General features: G+C 47.5%; 1 protein-coding gene across 4 annotated transcripts; it reads right to left on the bottom strand.

The window, feature by feature from the left end:
• Nucleotides 1–872: 872 nt before the first annotated feature.
• RGS16 (regulator of G protein signaling 16) lies at nucleotides 873–17446 on the bottom strand. 4 transcript variants are annotated; one of them, XM_003410965.4, is made up of 5 exons: nucleotides 17289–17446; nucleotides 16273–16383; nucleotides 15410–15474; nucleotides 14958–15124; nucleotides 873–12688 (listed from the first exon to the last, which is right to left on the bottom strand). In XM_003410965.4, exons 1-5 carry the CDS (start codon nucleotides 17330–17332, stop codon nucleotides 12467–12469), a joined length of 609 nt encoding a protein of 202 aa, XP_003411013.1. In that variant the 5' UTR covers nucleotides 17333–17446; the 3' UTR covers nucleotides 873–12466. The 4 variants fall into 4 exon arrangements, with proteins under 4 accessions (XP_003411013.1, XP_010589270.1, XP_023404978.1 ...); XM_010590968.3 differs by having other exon boundaries at nucleotides 15410–15471; XM_023549210.2 differs by lacking the exon at nucleotides 16273–16383.
• Nucleotides 17447–19248: the final 1802 nt, after the last annotated feature.

The raw sequence follows: 19248 nt of genomic DNA, 5'->3' as shown, positions 1-19248 counted from the left end.
CCCGAGAAAGGTGATCCAACCGAATGTGGAAATTATAGAACAATATCATTAATATCACACGCAAGCAAAATTTTGCTGAAGATCATTCAAAAATGGCTGCAGCAGTATATCGACAGGGAACTGCCAGAAATTCAGGCCAGTTTCAGAAGAGGACGTGGAACCAGGGATATCATTGCTGATGTCAGATGGATCCTGGCTGAAAGCAGAGACTACCAGAAGGATGTTTACCTGTGTTTTATTGACTATGCAAAGGCATTCGACTGTGTGGGTCATAACAAACTATGGATAACACTACGAAGAATGGGAATTCCAGAACATTTAATTGTGCTCATGAGGAACCTTTACATAGATCAAGAGGCAGCTGTTCGGATAGAACAAGGGGCTACTGATTGGTTTAAAGTCAGGAAAGGTGTGTGCCAGGCTTGTATTCTTTCACCAAACCTATTCTATCTGTATGCTGAGCAAATAATCTGAGAAGCTGGACTACATGAAGAAGAATGGGGCATCAGGATGGGAGGAAGACTCATTAACAACCTGCGTTATGCAGATGACACAACCTTGCTTGCTGAAAGTAAAGAGGACTTGAAGCACTTACTAATGAAGATCAAAGACCACAGCCTTCAGTATGGATTGCACCTCAACATAAAGAAAACAAAAATCCTCACAACTGGACCAATGAGCAACATCATGATAAACGGAGAAAAGATTGAAGTTGTCAAGGATTTCATTTGACTTGGATTCACAATCAACAGCCATGGAAGCAGCAGTCAAGAAATCAAAAGATGCATTGCATTGGGTAAACCTGCTGCAAAGGACCTCTTGAAAGTGTTGAAGAGCAAAGATGTCACCTTGAAGACTAAGGTGCACCTGACCCAAGCTATGGTATTTTCAATCGCATCGCATGCATGTGAAAGCTGGACAATGAATAAGGAAGGCCGAAGAAGAATTGTTGCCTTTGAATTGTGGTGATGGCGAAGAAAAATTGAATATACCGTGGACTGCCAAAAGAATGAACAAATCTGTCTTAGAAGAAGTGCAACCAGAATGCTCCTTAGAGGCAAGGACGGCGAGACTGCGTCATACATACTTTGGACATGTTGTAAGGAGGCATCAGTCCCTGTGCTTGGCTGAGTACAGGGTCAGCGGGAAAGAGGAAGACCCTCAATGAGGTGGATTGACACAGTGGCTGCAACCATGAGCTCAAGCATAACAACGATTGTAAGGATGGCTCAGGACCGGGTGGTGTTTCGTTCTGTTGTGCACAGGGTCGCTCTGACTTGGAACCAACTCAAGGGCACCTAACAACAACAACAATAAAAGGCACAAATATAATAAAACCCCAAACTACTACCACAAGAATAAGAGATGCAACAAGTAATGGAGGAAGATAACTGTTGCATTTAAGTAGAAAACTTCTGGATTTACTGACAGCCAAGGCAATGGCAGTAAAAACTGACCCTTGCATGCAGGAAATATGGGATTTATTAGTTCATAACTATGTGCTCTGTGGCCAGCATAGCAAGCACAAAAAGAGTAGGGCCTGGGGAGGGAGAAGGCTCAGGACACAGAGGAGGGTCAGCTGGGGGGCAGCATGAGGCGGGATCCATGAGGACCTCCAAACCCTCTTGAACCAGGAGGATGAAGGAGGGAGAGGCCCAAGAGATAAGCAGAGCCTACAACTATCCATTAATCTATCCACAAAGACACCCCAGTCACTGGGCTGGGCTCAGAGCTCCAGACTCTGAAGAAGGGATCTCAAGAGCAGAAGAAAACAGGCCTAGGAGGGGTGGGATTCCTAAGCCAGGATCTTGGAGAGAGGAAACCAAGGCCAGGCCAAGGTCAGAAACATCTCTCTCCTTCTGACTCTCTACTTTCCACACCCAAGATAATAGAATTGATACATAGTGTCCTTTGCCCAAAAAGTCCCCTAAGACTATAGGAATTGGCTCTAAGCCTGGGAATGAGCTGCACCTACCAGAGGCCCTTATTCCTGGTCCGGGTCAGAAGACAACAGGCCAAAATGAACCAAAGACCACACTGATGTTTTCACCTACTTCATCACCATGTGGCTCATCAAGCCTGAATTTCCCCCACTTTCCTTGGACGACAGCAATCATTTACCGTATCTAGTCTGCAGTCCATTAAGAATAAAGTGATCAGATGATAAAGTAGAGGTGTGGCTAAAAATAAGAATTTAAAAATTGCCAAAGCAGGAACTCTCACGACCCCGGTGATTGAAAAGCAGAGTGCTGAAGGACTAAACAAATGAGCGGCAGGAAATAAAACCAGTTGTGGAGAATTCAGTTCTGACTCGTGGCGATCACATGTGAGTCAGAGTGGTGCAAACAGTTAAAATGCTCAGCTGCTAACCAACATATTGGAGGTTCAAGTTCACCTGGAGGTATCTGGGAAGAAAGGCCTGGTGATCTGTTTCCAAAACTTCAGCCACTGAAAACCCTATGGAGCACAGCTCTACTCTGACTCACACAGGGCAGTAAATGACAAGACCCTTGCTAACAGATGTCAGTGCGTTATGTCTCCAGAGTGTTTAAAAGCGAGGACTCTGGAGTCAGACTGCCTAGGTTCAAATCCAGGTTCTTCCACCGGGATAGAAAGATGACCAAAAAAACTAGCCACATTTCTTCGTCTCTCCTTGAATCTATGCTTTTTACAATGCAAACTCATAGTTCCTTTTATTAAGAGGTAGGGCCTGTCAAAGAAGAAACTAGTCTACAGGACAAATAGCCTACACGAATCATGGCCTTAGCTAGATGGTGCCTAGCTACCACTACTGACCATTCTCATCAGGGCCACAGTCAATGGACCCTGATAGAATAGGAGAAATATGTGCAACATAGCCTCAAATTCCTGGGGGGTGGGGGCAACAGGATTACTGGACTTGTCGAGACTGGAGGAGCTCTCTAAGGCTATTACCCTAAGATATTCTTCAAAACTTGAAGTAGAACTAACCTCTGAGATCACCTTGTAGCTAAATAACAGATTGGCTCACAAAATAATGAATATCACCCTAAGTACTGTGTTCCTTTTAAAAATCACCTGTATGAGACTAAACGATCAACAGTTACTTTAAAACAAAGATGAGAATATAAGGGGGCAGGGAAACTAGATTAATGGAAACCAGAATGGAAATAATGAGAATGTTCACACATTGTGAAGAATGGAACAAAAGTCACATTTAATTTGTGTAGAAATTGTTGAATGGGAACCTAAATTGCTCTGTAAACCTTCACCAAAAACACAATAAAATATTATTTAAAAAAAAAGAGGTAAGGTCTATTTCTCCTCCCCTTGAGTCTGGGCTGGCCTCGTGACTTCTTTTGTCCAACGGAATGTGGCAGAAATAACAAAGTGTCAGCTCCAAGCCTAGGTGTGTTTTTCACTCTCTGCTGGAATCCTATCCCCACCATGGGAGTAAGCCTGGGCTAGCCTATTGGATGATGAGAGACACACATGGCCCAGTTACCATCATTGCCCCAGCCAACAACCAGCCAACCTCTAGATACATGACTAAAGCCATCCTAGACCAGCCAACTGTCACCAGTCTACCAGTTGACCACAGACAAAAGAACAAGCCTAGATGAAATCAGCAGATCCTGGCCCAGATAAGCAGAATTACCTACTGTTTTAAGTGGCTGGATTTTCGGGTGGTTTGTCATGCAACAACAGCAAGCTGATACACACTCACTAGCTGTATTTGGGCAATTTACTTAACCTTTCTAAACCCCGGTGTCTACATCTATAAAATGGGCATGATAAAAGTAGCAGCCACTTCACAGGATTGTTATGACGATAACAGAAATCAATATAAGTGAATCACTTAGAACAATGTCTGAATTGTTCAACGTCCTGAACAATTGAACATTGCCTCTTCAATATCATGAACATACACACAGCTATTGTTCATTGAGCGCTTCCTCTGATTGAGCACTGTAATATTTTTCCTGAATTTTCTCATTGTGGCATCACAAAACCCAGATGAAGCCAGTACTATTGCTGTCCATGTTTTACAGGAAAAAGCGAGGCTCAGAGACATTGAATAAAAGATCACTCAGCTAACAAGTAGCAGATGTGGGCCTGATTTCAGTTGTCTAACTTCCAAGCCTACTGTCTAGTTTATTGTACTACGCAGCCTATGAAGCTGCTTCTTGGAACTGGTAAAATGCAATTAGCTCAGGCCATTTCATGCCCCAACACAGAACGAGCCTTAAGTTGGAACCTATTACAAATAAAAGATTAATTCACACATTATTGCTTTTCTTAAAGTTTAAATTGAATTATCCTCTAGGTAGCGTAGTGACCAAAACTTGGAAATCACCAACATTGTAGGTAAAGGGACATCTTTTCTAAATAAATGGAGAGTCAAATTTCATTATCAGCCGCTAAATGACAGGTTGAAGGGTCGAGTCCACCCAGAAGCCCCTTGGAAGAAAGACCCGGTGACCTATTTCGGAGAATCAGCCACTGAAAACCCCGTGGGGCACAGTTCTACTGTGACACACGTGAGGCTGACAGGAGTCAGAACAGGCCCGACAACAGCTGGGTGTTACCTGCATGACATCTCTTAGCCTTGGGATCAGTCCTTGGTCATTTCAATTTCAAATCTTTCTTTTCTTCCTGAAAGCAACGTGAACAACTTGACCAATTTAAAGGATTCAGTGACAGTACAATCAGCACGTACTAGGCCTTGAAGACCTTTTGCTTTTTTATCTTAAGGGCTTCAATTTTTAAAGTCAGCGTTAATTTTGGCCCCATTGACTGAAGAAGTTTTGGTGTAATGCTACACCCACTGGGCTGTCTCAGTGACTAGATTAAGAGTGATCATTACTATTAAATTTTCACATATGTATTGAAATGCATGAATAAAACTTCGATGAAACAAATTATATCACTTGGGCATGGTTCCAAAAGAATAAGTCAAACAGAATGTGTTTGGAAGTCAAGCGATGCCAAAGAAAAAGTTTGCAGTGCCCTATATGGCCACAGGGAGGCAGCAGAGGGTCAGGAATGAGCCAGGGGCCTTCCACAGTCATAGGAAAAAAAAACAGATCTGGAAACAGCAATAGATGACCTGGATTTGAGTGAGTCCCATCGTCCCGGGCTCACTTAATGGCTCCAGCCCTCCATTTCCACATCTGAACTTCCGGAATGCTCTGAGCATCAAATGAAATACAGTATTGAAGCAGCTCTACTATGCTTGAAAGAAAAGTGGACTTGGAACCCTGGGTTTGAACCTTGGTTATGCCATTTTATTCAGAGTCAATAATTTTTTTTTTTTTTTTTTTTTGGCTAATGCCTACTATGTACAAGGCACTGTGCTAAGTACTGGGGAAGAGATAATAATCATAGCTAACACTCATGGGACTTCAAGATTGTGTGGAACACAATTCCAAGCACTTTACATTGTATGTATTATTTCATTCAGTCATCTCTATCAGGGGTGCAGGTTTATCCTATTTTACAGATGAGGAAACAGCCTTAGAGAGGCTTAGGTAACTTTCCAAAGTCATTCAATAAGTTAGCGATGCAGCCAAGATTCTAACTCCAACATTCCGACGCCACAGCCAGGGAAGTAAACCCCTTGCTATGCCGTGTTTCATCAAGGTGAGTAGTATGGCCCCTGACTTGAAGAGCTCAGTCTAGTGGGAGAAAATGGGCTGTGAAGAGATGAGGTACAGTGCCATGCCGTAAGGGCTACAATCAAGTTAGGATTAGGGTGTCTTCGAATCACAGGAGTGGGAGCAATTAACTCTGTAAGGTGGAAGTCTGGGAAGGCTTCACTGAGGAGGTGATATTTTGAAAGTTGACATCCCTCACCTTACCACCCCTAATCAAACCAAGTGCCATCAAGTCGATTCCGATTCGTGGCAACCCCACGCGTTACAAAGTAGAGTTGTGCTCCATACGGTTTTCAAAACTGTGACCTTTTGAAAGCAGATCAACAGGCCTTTCTTCCAAGGCATCTCAGTAAGTTTGAACTGACGACCTTTTGTTTAGCGGCCAAGCAATTAGCCATTTGCACCTCCCAGGGACTCCTTCACCACCACTACCTACCCTTCTCCCGCCGACAAAAAAAAAGAGGAAAAATGTATTCCAGGCAGAGAGAACAGCATGTACATGTGCCGAGGTACAAATGGGAAGGAGAGAACCTATGAGTGAGGGCAGCGGGGGCAGGAGATAAGTCTGGAGAGGGAGATGGGTCAGATCAGAAAGAACCTGGCATAGCATGGTAAGATCTAGGCTTTATTTTACAGTCGAAGGTGAATCACTGAAGGGTTTTGATGCAGCTCGACACGCTCAGAGTTGTGCTTTATGGACGAATGATGGCAGCAGCGTGGAGAATGAGCTGGAGGGAGGAGAAGCTGGGGCGGGGAGACAAGGTGGGACGCAGTTATTATAGCCCAGATTGGAGAGGACAAGAGACTCCTGTCAGGAAGTCTGGGGAGGAGAAGCTGGGCTCAGCCCATTTCCGAGACTGGGTTTGTTGGGGATTAGATTGATGGGGGAGGAGATTGAGAAGACTGAGGACTGGGAAGCCAGCGCCTGAGCATCAGAAGGCAGTGGATATCTGAGGGAAGATGTTGACCTTGATGTTGAATGTGTTACATTTGAAGAGCCTGGGGACATCCAGGGAGAGTAGTCTAGTGGGAGGCTGGAAATCCTAATCTAAATTTTTCTTCTGACGGATTTAAAGCATGTAATCAATAACTCAAGGGCATTTCTAACCATGTGTTATCTGCTAGGCCCTGGTGGTAGAAAATTAGAGAAGAGGTGCCTAATCTCAGGAGTCTACAGTCTGGTAAAGGGAGGCAGAAAGCAGGGCTCTAGGTGCTCTTACTTAGGTGGTCATAAACCGAAAAAACCAAACTTGTTGCCGTTGAGTCAATTCCAGCTCATAGTGACCTTACAGGGCAGAGTAGAACTGCCTCATAGGGTTTCCAAGGAATGGCTGGTGGACTCGAACGGCCAATCTTTTGGTTAGCAGACAAGTATAGGCAGCAGCCAAGCACTCAGCTGCTAACCAAAAGGTTGGTGGTTCAAGTCTACCCAGAGGCACTCAGAAGAAACTCCTGGAGATCTGCTCCTGAAAAATCAGCCATTGAAACCTCTATGGAGTGCAGTTCTACACTGAAACACTTGGGGTCGCCATGAGTTGGGGTTGACTCGACAGCAACAGGTTGGTATAGGCAGGAGCAGAACATGAAGGAGAGCCACCATATCAGAGCCAAAGAGCCAGGGAAGGTTCCCAGAAAGGCCCTTGAGCAGTTTTTGGAACATTCATGCATCCCTAGCCCAATTGAGGAGGTGGTGGGTGCACGCATGAGAGTAGGGAACACAGCAGGGAAGAGGGACAAAGGTGGGGGAAGCTTGAAACAGTAAGGGAAATTTGGGAACTGCCAAAGGCTTGTTTTTTTTTTATTGTGCTGGTTTTTTTTAAATAATTTATTTTATTTTATTGTCATTGTTGGAAATATACATGGTAGAACATACACCAATTCAACAATTTCTACACGTACAATTCAGTTAACTAATTACATTATTCAAGTCAAGCAACCCTTCTCACCCTCCTTTTCTACATTGTTCCTCCCCAGTAACATAAACTGTCTGCCCCTTAAACTTCCTAGCTAACATTTCCAGTTGCCATTGGCAATTTGATCCCATATGGATAGTACTTTAAAAGAGCATAGTGCTCAAGGAAGACATTCTTTATTAATTAAGCTAAACTATTTTTTTTGGTTTAAAGAAGATTTTAGGGGATATTTCTGGTTTAAGTTTTAAAGATTATCTCAGGGCCAAAGTTTCAATGGTTCATCTAGCCTCAATGACTCCAGAAAGTCTGGATCCATGGGAATTTGAAATTCTGTTCTGCATTTTCCCCCTTTTGATCAGGGTTTGTCTGTAAAATCTTTGATCAAAACATTCAGTAATGGTAGCCAGGCACCATTCAGTTCTGGTCTCATGGCAAAAGAGACAAGTAGCCCCACGTTCCATTTCTTCCCTTTTTTCCTGATTCTCTTTTTTCTTCTGTCTGAAGGCTTCTTTTTAAGGGGCAGGAGAGGAAGTGCCATGCGCATACTAGAGAGGCCACTGGGAGCCGGCTCAGAAAGTACTTTGCCTGCTAAATCAAAGCCTAAAGTGCTCAGGGGGCAAGGATAGAGCCAGTGAGATGGAAGGTATTGGAGACCCTTGATAGCTGTGTGATCATCAGTAAATCACTTAACCCCTCTGAGAAACTAGATAGTATGGGACTATTTTAAGCCTAACACCTGGGAGAGGTATGGTTTAGAGAAGAGCTGTTCTTTATCTCTGACATATACCGACCACCTTCAGGCCACATCACTGAAGCCAAGACCACTCTGTATGGAAAGGGAAGGCTAGTTGAATGGGTAGCTGAGATCAAGCCTTGAGAATGGTCTCTCGGCAGGCACCAGCCCATCACAGGGAGTCCATCAGTCCTATTTTTTTCTCTGTCACTTAGGGGTTAACTAGTTGCCTTTTAGCCTACATCAACTCACAGCAACCCCGTGTGTGTCAGAGTAAAACTGTGCTCCAAAGGGTTTTCAACAGGGCTTTGAATTGGTTTGTTCTGGTTCAAAGCTCTGCTGAGATTTTGCATTTCCACCCCAGATATACTGAATCTGAGTCTTCATTTTAACAAGATCCCCAGGTGATCTTAAGTCTACTAAGTTTTGAGAACCATTGCTCTCCCAGTGGTTTTCAGAATTGGTCCCTAACCAGCAACGTTAGCACCGCCTGGGAATTTGTTAGAAGTGCAAATTCTTAGCAGGGGTTTGAACAAGTTCCAAGCCCTGGTTTTCAATGGCTGAATTTTTGGAAGTGGATCGCCAGGCCTTTCTTCCAAGGTGACTCTGGTTGGACTCAAACCCCAACCTTTTGGTTAGCAGCTGAGCGCCTCAGCCATTTGTACCACCCAGGGACCCCCGCCTTACACGTCCACCTATCTTTTTCTACCGGCAGCCATATGGCTTCAGGAAATATTTCGCTTGCCTAAACATAATTGGGGCCCCCCTCCTCATTAAATTAGGCTACTTTCAGTAAATGGTACGGTTGCTGATTTTATATTTCTGCCAAGCACACAGTACCCAATAAATACAAGTTAAAAGGTAAAAAGATGGGAGGGAGTAGTGAGAAAGGGAGAATACACAGATGTCCCTCGTCAATACCTCCATGATGCCCTGGGTACCCTCCCTCTCAGCTCGGCCCATCTCTTGCAGACTGGCCTCCTCGCCCTGATATAGCTGGGCCAGAGCCCTGCTCTGCTGCTCAGTCCTACACACAGTCCCTGCTCTGCTGCTCAGTCCTGGGCATGCCGTTGCCTCTCGCAACTTGAGTTCTTCATCCATATGTATTACAGAGTAATTGTACCCACCTTGTGGGGTAGTAGTTAAGAGCTATGTCTGCTAACCAAAAGGTCAGCAGTTTGAATCCACCAGGTGCTCCTTGGAAACTCTATGGGGCAGTTCTACTCTGTCCTATAGGGTGGCTATGAGTTGCTGTGAGTCAGAATGGACTCAACAGCAATGGGTTTGGTTGTTTTTTTGCAGAGCCTTTGTAAGGCTAATGGAGACCAGAGTCTGTCACAGTGTTCATGCCCCTCTTCCTTCACAGGTCCTTAAACCTCAGATCCCTTCTGGCATCCCACACAGACTCATCCCTTAGATATGGAGTCTTCTACTTAGACTGCCTGAAGGCTGGTTACTTTCCCCAGACTAACAACAGGGGAGAAATAAAATTCAATGTAAGATCCAGATCTGTGTATAAGCAAATGCTTCAAACTAGAGAACAGAGAATTTTTTAAATTAGAGGTAATGAGAAATTGATAGGATACGAAAGGAAAGAAGGGTGAACAGTAGGTGACTTACAAAAGAGCAGGCTTTGATTCTTGCACCTACCCCCAAATTCCTTCAGACCAGCCCACCTCCCTTAGTCCCTAGTCCACGGGATGGAGCAGCTTCATATACAGAGTGGCTTTGTGAAGCTCATCTCAGAGATATCTGTGAAACCAGAAAATAGTAATTCTTCTGCATTTGTATGAATTATAAGGAAAATGAATTCAAATTGAAAATGGGAAGACATGAAAATGCCACAAAGATTACCACCTAACTGATAGTGTATGGCTACTTGACCAAAGAAAACTGACCCTCACTTAAACCTGAGGGTGGCTTGTTCAGAATCCAAGGAGCCCTGGTGGTACAGTGGTTAAGCACTTGGCTGCTAACCAAAAGGTTGGCAGTTTGAACCCATCAGAGGCTCTACAGGAGAGATATGTGGCAGTCTGCTTCCACAAAGATTACAGCCTTGGAATCCCTAAGAGGCAGTTCTACTCTGTCCTATAAGGTTTCTGAGTCAGAATCAACTGGACAGCAATGGTTTTGGGTTGAGTTTGTCTTGAGCCCAGGTCAGGTGGACAGAGAATTTGGGCTCGGAAATGACAGCAGGCTGAGTCCGGTTCCATCCTAGTGTAGGAGTTGTCATCAGCTAAAGGAAGTCACCAATCACTGCAGCCACCATTACAACTCATCCCCTTCTCTTCCGTTTTGCCAGTTGCCAGGTCAACACTGGTCTTTTGCTTGTCCCTGTACTCGTGAAGCTCAAGTTCACATAGCACCCATCCGCCCTGTGAAATTTCTGGAGGCCAGGTCAGTCATCACAGACTCTCCACAGCACTTCCCTTCCCCCTCTTCCCCTGACACAGCCCTCAGAAACAAGGTCTCATTGTTCTAGTTCTGTTTTTTATTGTACAAGAATATTAACATGCTGAAACAGGAAAATGGGGATTGGGTACATCATTCATATCCAGGAAACCAGCTCCATTTGTCCACAATAAATAAATAATTAAACAGTGAGGAATTCTTGACAGGCTCGAAGGGGTTCCCAGCACGTTCAGAGGTAGAGTCTGGTGGAGAGAGGGAGACAGTCGGGCTGCCAACTCCTACCAAGATTCCCCAGTACAGGCAAAATGAACTTACAATAATAAATAACAGCAGCTACAACACCAACAACGATAACGGTAACAATATGCTATAACGATAGTCACAAAACCAACGACACATTATACTTAAATACTTCCTCCTGGAGGAGCTCACAGTGCAGAGAACAATATGACTTATCCTGAGGCTGAAGGGTTCATTCTCCTCAGCCTGGGTTCTTGTGCAGGAAGCCCCACCAGAGATGTTTGTTCAGTGATGCCCTGAGGTGACAAGCAGGTTGACCCCTCCCCAGCCCACCCCCAATCCTGCCTTTCCAAGCAGCCTGTCCCCAGCCTGCACATCTGCTTCCAAGCTCTGCCCAAGGGCATCACGGTCTCGGGCCCACAGAAAAACATCGGCTTAATTTAAACAGGCCTTCCCAGAGCTGGCAACAAGGGACATTTGTTTCTCCTGTTCCTCTTCTCTTCCATGCTGCTCTCTCCAGAGAAAGACACAGGGAGAGCTGTGGGTCAAGGGAAGGAAGATGCCCTTAGGGTCCCACGATTAGCCATTCGGTCCTCAGCTCCCCCAGCACCAGTTCCCAAAACCCAGGTGTGTGCTGAAACTGAGGCCCATCACAGCCTGCTGGGCACGGGAGTTGGACTGACCACCTGCCTGGAGGCCTCACACTTTCCTTCTCAGGGGCCCCACCTTCACCACACACAGCTAAGAGAGGACACCTCCCAGCAAGAGGCCCCTGGGCAGCCCTCCTCACGGGTGGGCTCTGCTGCCAACACAGTCAGAGCCTACCTCTAAGAGTCACCAAGAGCACCAAAATTAATTTCACAAGAGCAAGACAGCCCCTTTTCAGGGTTCTCTGCCGCCTTGGAAAGGGGCTCAATGGTCAGTGGTTGAGGTATAAAAAGCTCATCTTGGGCAAGAGTCACATATGGCTCCTGGCCTTGACAATACTGAGGGGATGGACACACATGAAGTGCAAGCTAAGGGATCTTGGGTGGCCCAGAGGCAGGTGACGGCAGAATGGGACGGCTACACACACTTGCTCCCTTCTGTGCCCAGGACAGAACTAGGAAAACAGGATGGCATCAGAGTCAACTGACCAAGAGGCAAACCAGCTGACCTGGGTGCCTTTCCCCCTCTCATTTCCAAGTTTCCCTTTACCCACTCCACCCTGGAACAAATCCCCTTGCCCCGGTGAGAACAAGAACCAATGGTAACTCTTGCACCACCCTTCTTTTCCCTAGAGCCCCACACAACCTCCTCTTCAGTCCTCAGCCACAGGTCTTGGATGTGGAGTACCCTCTCCTGCAAGGATTTAGTCCCACAGTATCTGGAGACAAGGGTGTGGCTTCCCAAACAGGCTGCTGGTGCGGCTTTGTGCTTCACAGCTCTCTTGAACTTGCTTCACAAAACCTGCCTCCCACCCAGGGTCTGCAGCCTCAGGGACGGGTGACTCCACCTCTTCTCCCGGCTGGCTCCCTCACTGTCAGGGAGGCTCAGGTGCATAAGGGCTCAGCTAGGCTGCAGCTGGATGCGGAGGCCGAGGCAGTTGTGGCTTGGGCAGCGAGGTCCTGGTAAGCCGGGGACTTCAGAAAGCGTGGGTAAGAGTCCTTCTCCATCAGGGTGCGTGTCTTCCCCTGAGCCACATCAAAGCATGTGGCTGTGGCAGCCTGCAGGTTCGTCCTCGTGAGCTCCCTGGTCTCGTGATCTATGTTCACCTGTGGGAAGGAGGGCAAGCACACAGGTGAGTGGGGAGGACTGACAGAGAGGCAGAAGAAAGAGCACTGAATTATGAATCAGGAGCCTGTGGTCTCCTGAGTCTATCACAAACTGGCTTTCCAACTCTGGGCCTATCCCCACATCTATGATTCAGGGTCTACCCTCCAATCTCAGAATGATTAGGATGACATGTTAAGAACGTCTGGACATAGATTGGACTGGACAATGGGTTGGAGAGGGATGCTGGTGAGAAGCGAGCTTCTTGGATCAGATGGACAGTTGAGACTATGTTAGCATCTCCCGCTTGGAGGGGAGATGAGAGGGTGAAGGGGGTTAGAAGCTGGTGAAAAGGACACAAAAACAGAGAGTGGAGGGAGAGAGTGGGCTGTCTCATTAGGGGGAGAATAACTGGGAGTGTATAGCAAGGTGTATATGGGTTTTTGTGTGAGAGACTGACTTGATTTGTAAATTCACTTAAAGCACAATAAAAATTATTAAAAAAAAAATGTCTGGAGCCAACAACAAAATAAATAAAATTATAATAAAAAAAAAAGAATGTAGAGTCCCTGGTTGGTGCAAACAGTTAAACGCCCAACTACTAGCCAAAAGTTGGTGGTTCAAAGCCACACAGAGGTGCCTCAGAAGACAGGCCTGGTGATCTGTTTCCCAAAGGTCACAGCCTTGAGAACCCTATACAGCAGAGTTCTACCCTGCAGGCGTGGGGTTGCCAAGAGCTGGCGTCGACTTCGCAGCAACTAACAACAACAACGTTAAGAACGTATATATGAACCCCTTCCTTTACAATGACTCTGGTGCGAGTTGCCATCATCTCTTTCCTAGATTAGTGCCAGAGAATTCTAACTGGTCTCTCTCCTTGACTCTTGCCCCCATGGTCTATTCTTCACCCAGCAGTCTGAGTGGTCCTTTTAAAACCCAGGTCAGTTTGTGGCACCTTTGCCAAGACCATGCACTCCATGTCTTTCCATGTCACTCAGAAGAAAAGCCAAAGTTCTTGCTGGACCACATGGCTGCCTGGCTGCCTGTGTGACCTCATCTCCTCTCTCTGCCTCACTGACTCAGCTCCATGCCAGCCCACATGCTGCTCTGTGAATACGTAAGGCACTCTGGCCTTTGCACTTGCTGTTAGAATGTTCTCCCCTCCCTTAATCTGTCATGTCTCTGCTCATATGTCACTTTATCAGACAGCCCACCCCTGACCTCCTTGTATACAACGAAGGATCTCACTTCTCCCCACCCCGTCTATCTCTGGCACCTCCCATCCGTCATGTCCTGCTTTATGTTTATCAGAGGACATATATTTTACTGCTTCCACTGGTGACTGTCATCTTCTCCCATTTGAATATAAGTCCCATGAGGCTAGGGACTTTGTTTTGTTCACTGCTATATCCCCAGTGCCTATAATAGCACCTTGCATGTAACTGGTGCTCAGTAAACATCTGCGGAATAGTGCAGAATAAATAAACCAATACCAGTTGCCATTGAGTCCATTCAAACTTATGGCGACCCTATGTATAGGTTTGCTGTGAGCTGGAATCGACTCAGTGGCAATGGGATTTTTTTTTTTATGTGTGTCAGAGTGGAACTGTGCTCCATAGGGTTTTCGATGACTGATTTTTCAGACGTAGATCGCAAGGCCTTTCTTTCAAGGTGCTTCTGGGTGGACTCAAAGCACTAACCTTTCAGTTAGTGCGTTAAACATTTGCACCACCCAGGGGACTCCCAGAATAAATAAGAATGCTCAGAAAATAAAAACATGATACAAAAGTAGGGCATTACTATTATCTCTCCACAAGGTGGCCCCATGTTCTTTATCAAACACGCCACCTGCCATGCAGAGAAGGCCTGAAGGGAAGTCTGATCCAGGTAAGTTCACGGATCACAGACCTGCGGACCTGAGGCAAGTCAACCAGAGAGCCGCACTGGGTTGCATAAGATCCCTGTGATAACTTTGTTCCCCCACTTGCGTCTGTTGAGTCTGAAAAGGGCTGGGCTTACATAAGTGGGTATGTGCAGAAGCCCAAAAACCTGCCAGCCCATCTCACCCCATCCAAATCTGAGAGTACCACGACCCAGAGGTAGGAAGGTGCTTGGCTTTCCTAATCTCCAACCCTAGAAGCCCACTCATCCCTGTGCCAAATAAGGCCACTCTACTTCTAAATCCAATCCTTCATCTCCTGGCCCCCTAAGATCTCCGATTTTGGAAGGAGCAGGGTCTGGAAGACCCACAGAACATGTCAGGGCTCTGACCTCTTTCGGGGCTTCGCTGCGAATGAATTCCTCAAAGATCCCGTGAGCCCTGGAGGCTAGCTTGGTAGCCGAGCGGATCTTTTTGAACTCCTCACAGGCCAGCCAGAACTCCAGGTTCTCTTCACTGAACTCCGTCTTCAGGAAAGCATGGAAGGCAGCCACTCCATCTGTGGTTGGGGGGAGAGAGGGGGAGGCAAGTCAGACCAGGGGACAGACGGGAAGAGAAAAAGAAAAGGCAGCAACTGCAGTTAATGGCTCTATTTTTAGGATGTCATTTTCTAGAACAAGGGCCTGCCTTTGTATTCTGAACAGAGGCTCGCTCACTAGGGGATCATCATTATTATTGTTACAACTACTGCTTTGCCCACACTGTCAGCATCCCCCCGGCTGGCTCCAAGACACGTGAGTGCACACATGCCAACCACAGACAGACACCACAGGGTCCTACTCACTTTTACTGCTCAGTAGCAAGTCAAATGACTCTCTCCATCCCAGCACATCTTCTGAGAAGTTTCTGCTAAAAAGAAAAAAAAATCCAAGATTTTAAAATTTAAAAAATAAATCCACAAACCAATGCCTAGCCTAAATCCTTGCCAGAACTCTGAAACGAAGTAGCAAAATTCACACAAGGCTTGCTAGGTGATTACTGAAGCTGACTCCTCAAACTCCTGGTTGAGACTGGGGGTCGGGGGCAGTGGCATTTTCTATACGGCAATTCAGTAGCCAGAAACCAAAATCTGGGACCTTTTGCCCTCTGCCAATATCTTTCAGGCTGCCTCTTCTCTGTCCAAAATTATTTCTATTCCCTCACCCTCAGAGGTTTGTTTTGAACACCTCTCCAAGGAAACGAAGGTCTCATGCATAGAGATTATGTCTACCCAGAACCCCAGAGCCTCATGCAGCACCTGGCACAGGTGCTGATGTTCCAAATGGAAGGGCTTCTAGGCAAGGTGTATGCTGATGCCAGTAGAAAGGTTCATAAGAACTCCAGTGGTTTGGGGTCCTGACCTAGCCCTCACTGCATATGCAATGCGCATCTACAGATGGGAGAGTCCAGTAACTAGACATTCAGGCCCTCCATGCACTCATCTGTTGGTGGACTTAGAACCCTGGAACCACCCACCCAATCGTCCATGAGCCAAGCAGACATAGCAGGACCAACAACAAGCCCCACTAAAGAACCTCAGGGAGGGGTTACCACATATTATCCCAGCACACCCTAGTTTCTCCTCCTCGAATTACTGCTTCTCATGGCTCCTTTCCTCAATCTGGCTCCCTCCCCACCAGGGGTCTTTGGCTGGTCAGCAGGACCTACCTCTCTTTGCTGTGTTTACTGCCCCACTCGAACTTGCCAACACTCCCGGTATCGGATCCCAACTCTGATTTGTGAAGAAAGATCCCCAGACGTGTCTTGAACTCTTTGGCTCTGGAAGACAAAGCAGGCGCCTATAAGGACTCTCCATTTACTCAGCCATTGTGGGGAAGCTTATGGGATCCCAGGAGAGCTCAAGCTAGTGCCACCCAAACTCCAGTCTCAGGGATTCCAGGGACCATTGGCTGTGCCCAGACCCAAACTTTGCTCTCTCTTTAGTGTCATCACCCCAGCAATAGGGAAAACAACCTCTGCGTGGCACTCAGGTAGGTCTTAATACTTTCCCATCGGGTTTACATACAGCATTTCAGATACGGGCTTTTCCCAGTTAAGTCACACTGGTCTATCCTTGTGCCTGTTGATTAGCGGAAGGCAGCTCAGCCTCTCTGGGCTTGTCAGTATTTCTGAAACTACGTGGAAACTGATTCCTGCCTTCATCTTTGCCCTTTTCCTTCCCAGGCATAAGCCCCAGTAAGGACTGAAGACTGCTGAGCAGCTCCCTGGGAAGTGGGCACATACCCGTCAGTGGGGCCGGATAAGCATCTCCCTGCCTTCCCAGGGGCAGAGAAGGCCATGTCCTAGCTCTGGGCCATGGAGTGAAAATCAAAAGCTTCAGAAACTGGGCAAACTCAGTTGTGCCAAAGTGGCCTTCCTGCAGTCGGGTCTTCAGCAGGTCACCTAAAAAGGGCTGCTGTTTGTCAGGGGATGGGGAACGGCAGCAAACAGGGGCCCCTGCTGCCCTCCTTCTCGTGGCCCATCGCTTCTCTCGGCCTCTAAGGGAAGCATCGGAGTAGGCAGCTTCAGGTTAGCCTCCTCCTCTGCCTCCCCACTCGAGTCTCTAGCGCCCCACTCCCCCGTTCACCCAGGTCCCCAGGGCGACCGCTTCACCCTCTCAGAGTTGGAGGGACTAGGACTTCCTCCGGGCAGATGCCAAGCTCCACGGGGCAAGCTCCTCTTACCTCTCCAAGCAGGTGGTGGGGAAGGCGGACAGGGTCCGGCACATGGCTGCGGGCGCAGGGCAGCAGGTCGCGGGGAGAATGGTGGAGGGCCCTGCGCTGGCTAGGCGGCGAGGAGCGGGAGCGGGAGCAGAAGCTAAGCCGCGCGCGCTTGGGTTCAACCAGCTGGACGCGGCAGGTTGGCGCTACCGCGGCTTTTATACCCTTGGGCGGGGGCGAGGCCGCGCGCGCCTCTGACCAATGGGAGTACGGGGCTGGGCTCTGCGGGGAGGGCAGGCGGCTGGGTGGGCGGCCCCGGCCTGCGCGTGGCTGCGGCTGCCCCGCCCCTGCCGGCGCGCGGTCACACCCGGGAGCCGCAGGCTGGGCCGGGCGGGGCTGGCGCCTCCTCCGGGTGGGGGGCTGTCGCCTCCTCGGGGTGGAGGAGGGGAAGACGGCAGACCTCGTGGGGATGAGAGAAGGGAACGCCACACACATAAACCCACTGACCTAGCAAAAGCAAGAAAGCAACTCAGCCGCGTCAGGAGGGTTTGCGTGGGGGTGGCGGTTGGGGGAGACACACGCGGTGTCGGTCCCAGGAAAGTCTGAGTCTGTAAGGTCCCGAAGGTCAGGGGCACAGCGTCTAACAGGGACGAGATAGCGTCGTGGTTATACTGCTAGCTACCGTTCACAGTGCCCCTATCCCCGCGGGCAGGGTGCTAAGCCCTTTATCATTATCTTCGTCATCTCCATTTTCCTGATGAAACTGAGGACTATACAGACTCGCCCAAGTCCACGGAACTGGAAATAATCAGCATTGGGGGCGGGGGAAAGGAGGATTTATCGAGCACCTACTAAGTGCCAAATACTTTCACCAAGACTCATAGAAGTTAAATAACATCCTCAGAGTTACACAATTAGTAAGTAGCTCTTGGCACCAGAACTAAAAGCTAAATTTACTGTATTTTTTCCACTGCCAAAAAAAGAATCTCAGCCTCTGTAACGGGTAAATGATCCTGGGCTTAAGCAGTTGCTAGCTCAGTGTTGGCTTCTCTGACATAAAGGTAATAAATACCCTGCCTCTCCCTCCACCTCATCTTTCCTATAAAGACTTTGCAGCCTCCCCATGGCCCCACCATCCCGAATGGGACTGTTATTACGAGGCAGCATGAACAATTAAAAGTATGCGAGCTCGAGCTAGATCTTAGGGTTTCAAATCATGGCCCCACCACCTACTGATGGGAGACTGTGAGCAACTTTCTTAACCTTTGCCTGCCTCGTTTCCCTCATCCCTAAGACGGGAACCATGATACACCAATTTCACAAAGTTGTTGTGAAGATGAAACAAGTTAATACTTGTATCTTAGTTTTCAATTCCCTGGGAAACAGACTCCAAGGCAGAGACTTGAACACAGAAGGTTGACTGAGGAGAGTTCTCTGGAACAACACCTGTGAGAGAGTGAAACCAAGGTGAATCCCATGTCATTGCAACAGAGGCTGCAACTAGTCCCAGGAGACCCTCTGGAGCTGGGAGAGCCCTTTGGAGGTGTCCCCCATTGAGGCAAAGGGGTGGGCCATGTACCCCCACACGGACCAGTCATTGCATGCGGCTCCCCCAAAAGATGGCCTAACCATAAGCAAGGCAGCTTCTTTCTGCCAAAGGCAACTCTTGAAGAGGGATTCCACTAGAGCAGACGACACTCCTGATGGCTGGGGACTGGGGTCTCAGTCCTGAAGGAGGGATCTGGGTGGCATCCCACAGCATCCACAACACATAAGATGCTTAGAACTGTGCTCAACCTGTAATCAGCACTTAATAAATGTTAGCTTCCTTTTTTATTTAATAGGGATACACAGATAGCAAGACAATAAGGGATAATAGTGGGGTTTGGTGCCTCTTGGAATTTAGGTGTTTATTTCGTAGGAAGCACTACAAATTGCCATTCCTCAGCAGGCCTGCTCTATTTACCTGGATGTGAAGGGTTAG

The sequence above is a fragment of the Loxodonta africana genome, chromosome 25 (assembly GCF_030014295.1).
Source record: "Loxodonta africana isolate mLoxAfr1 chromosome 25, mLoxAfr1.hap2, whole genome shotgun sequence".
Classification (NCBI taxonomy): domain Eukaryota; kingdom Metazoa; phylum Chordata; class Mammalia; order Proboscidea; family Elephantidae; genus Loxodonta; species Loxodonta africana.
Note: the sequence above shows the minus strand (reverse complement) of the source record. Positions and strands in the feature narration are given on the sequence as shown.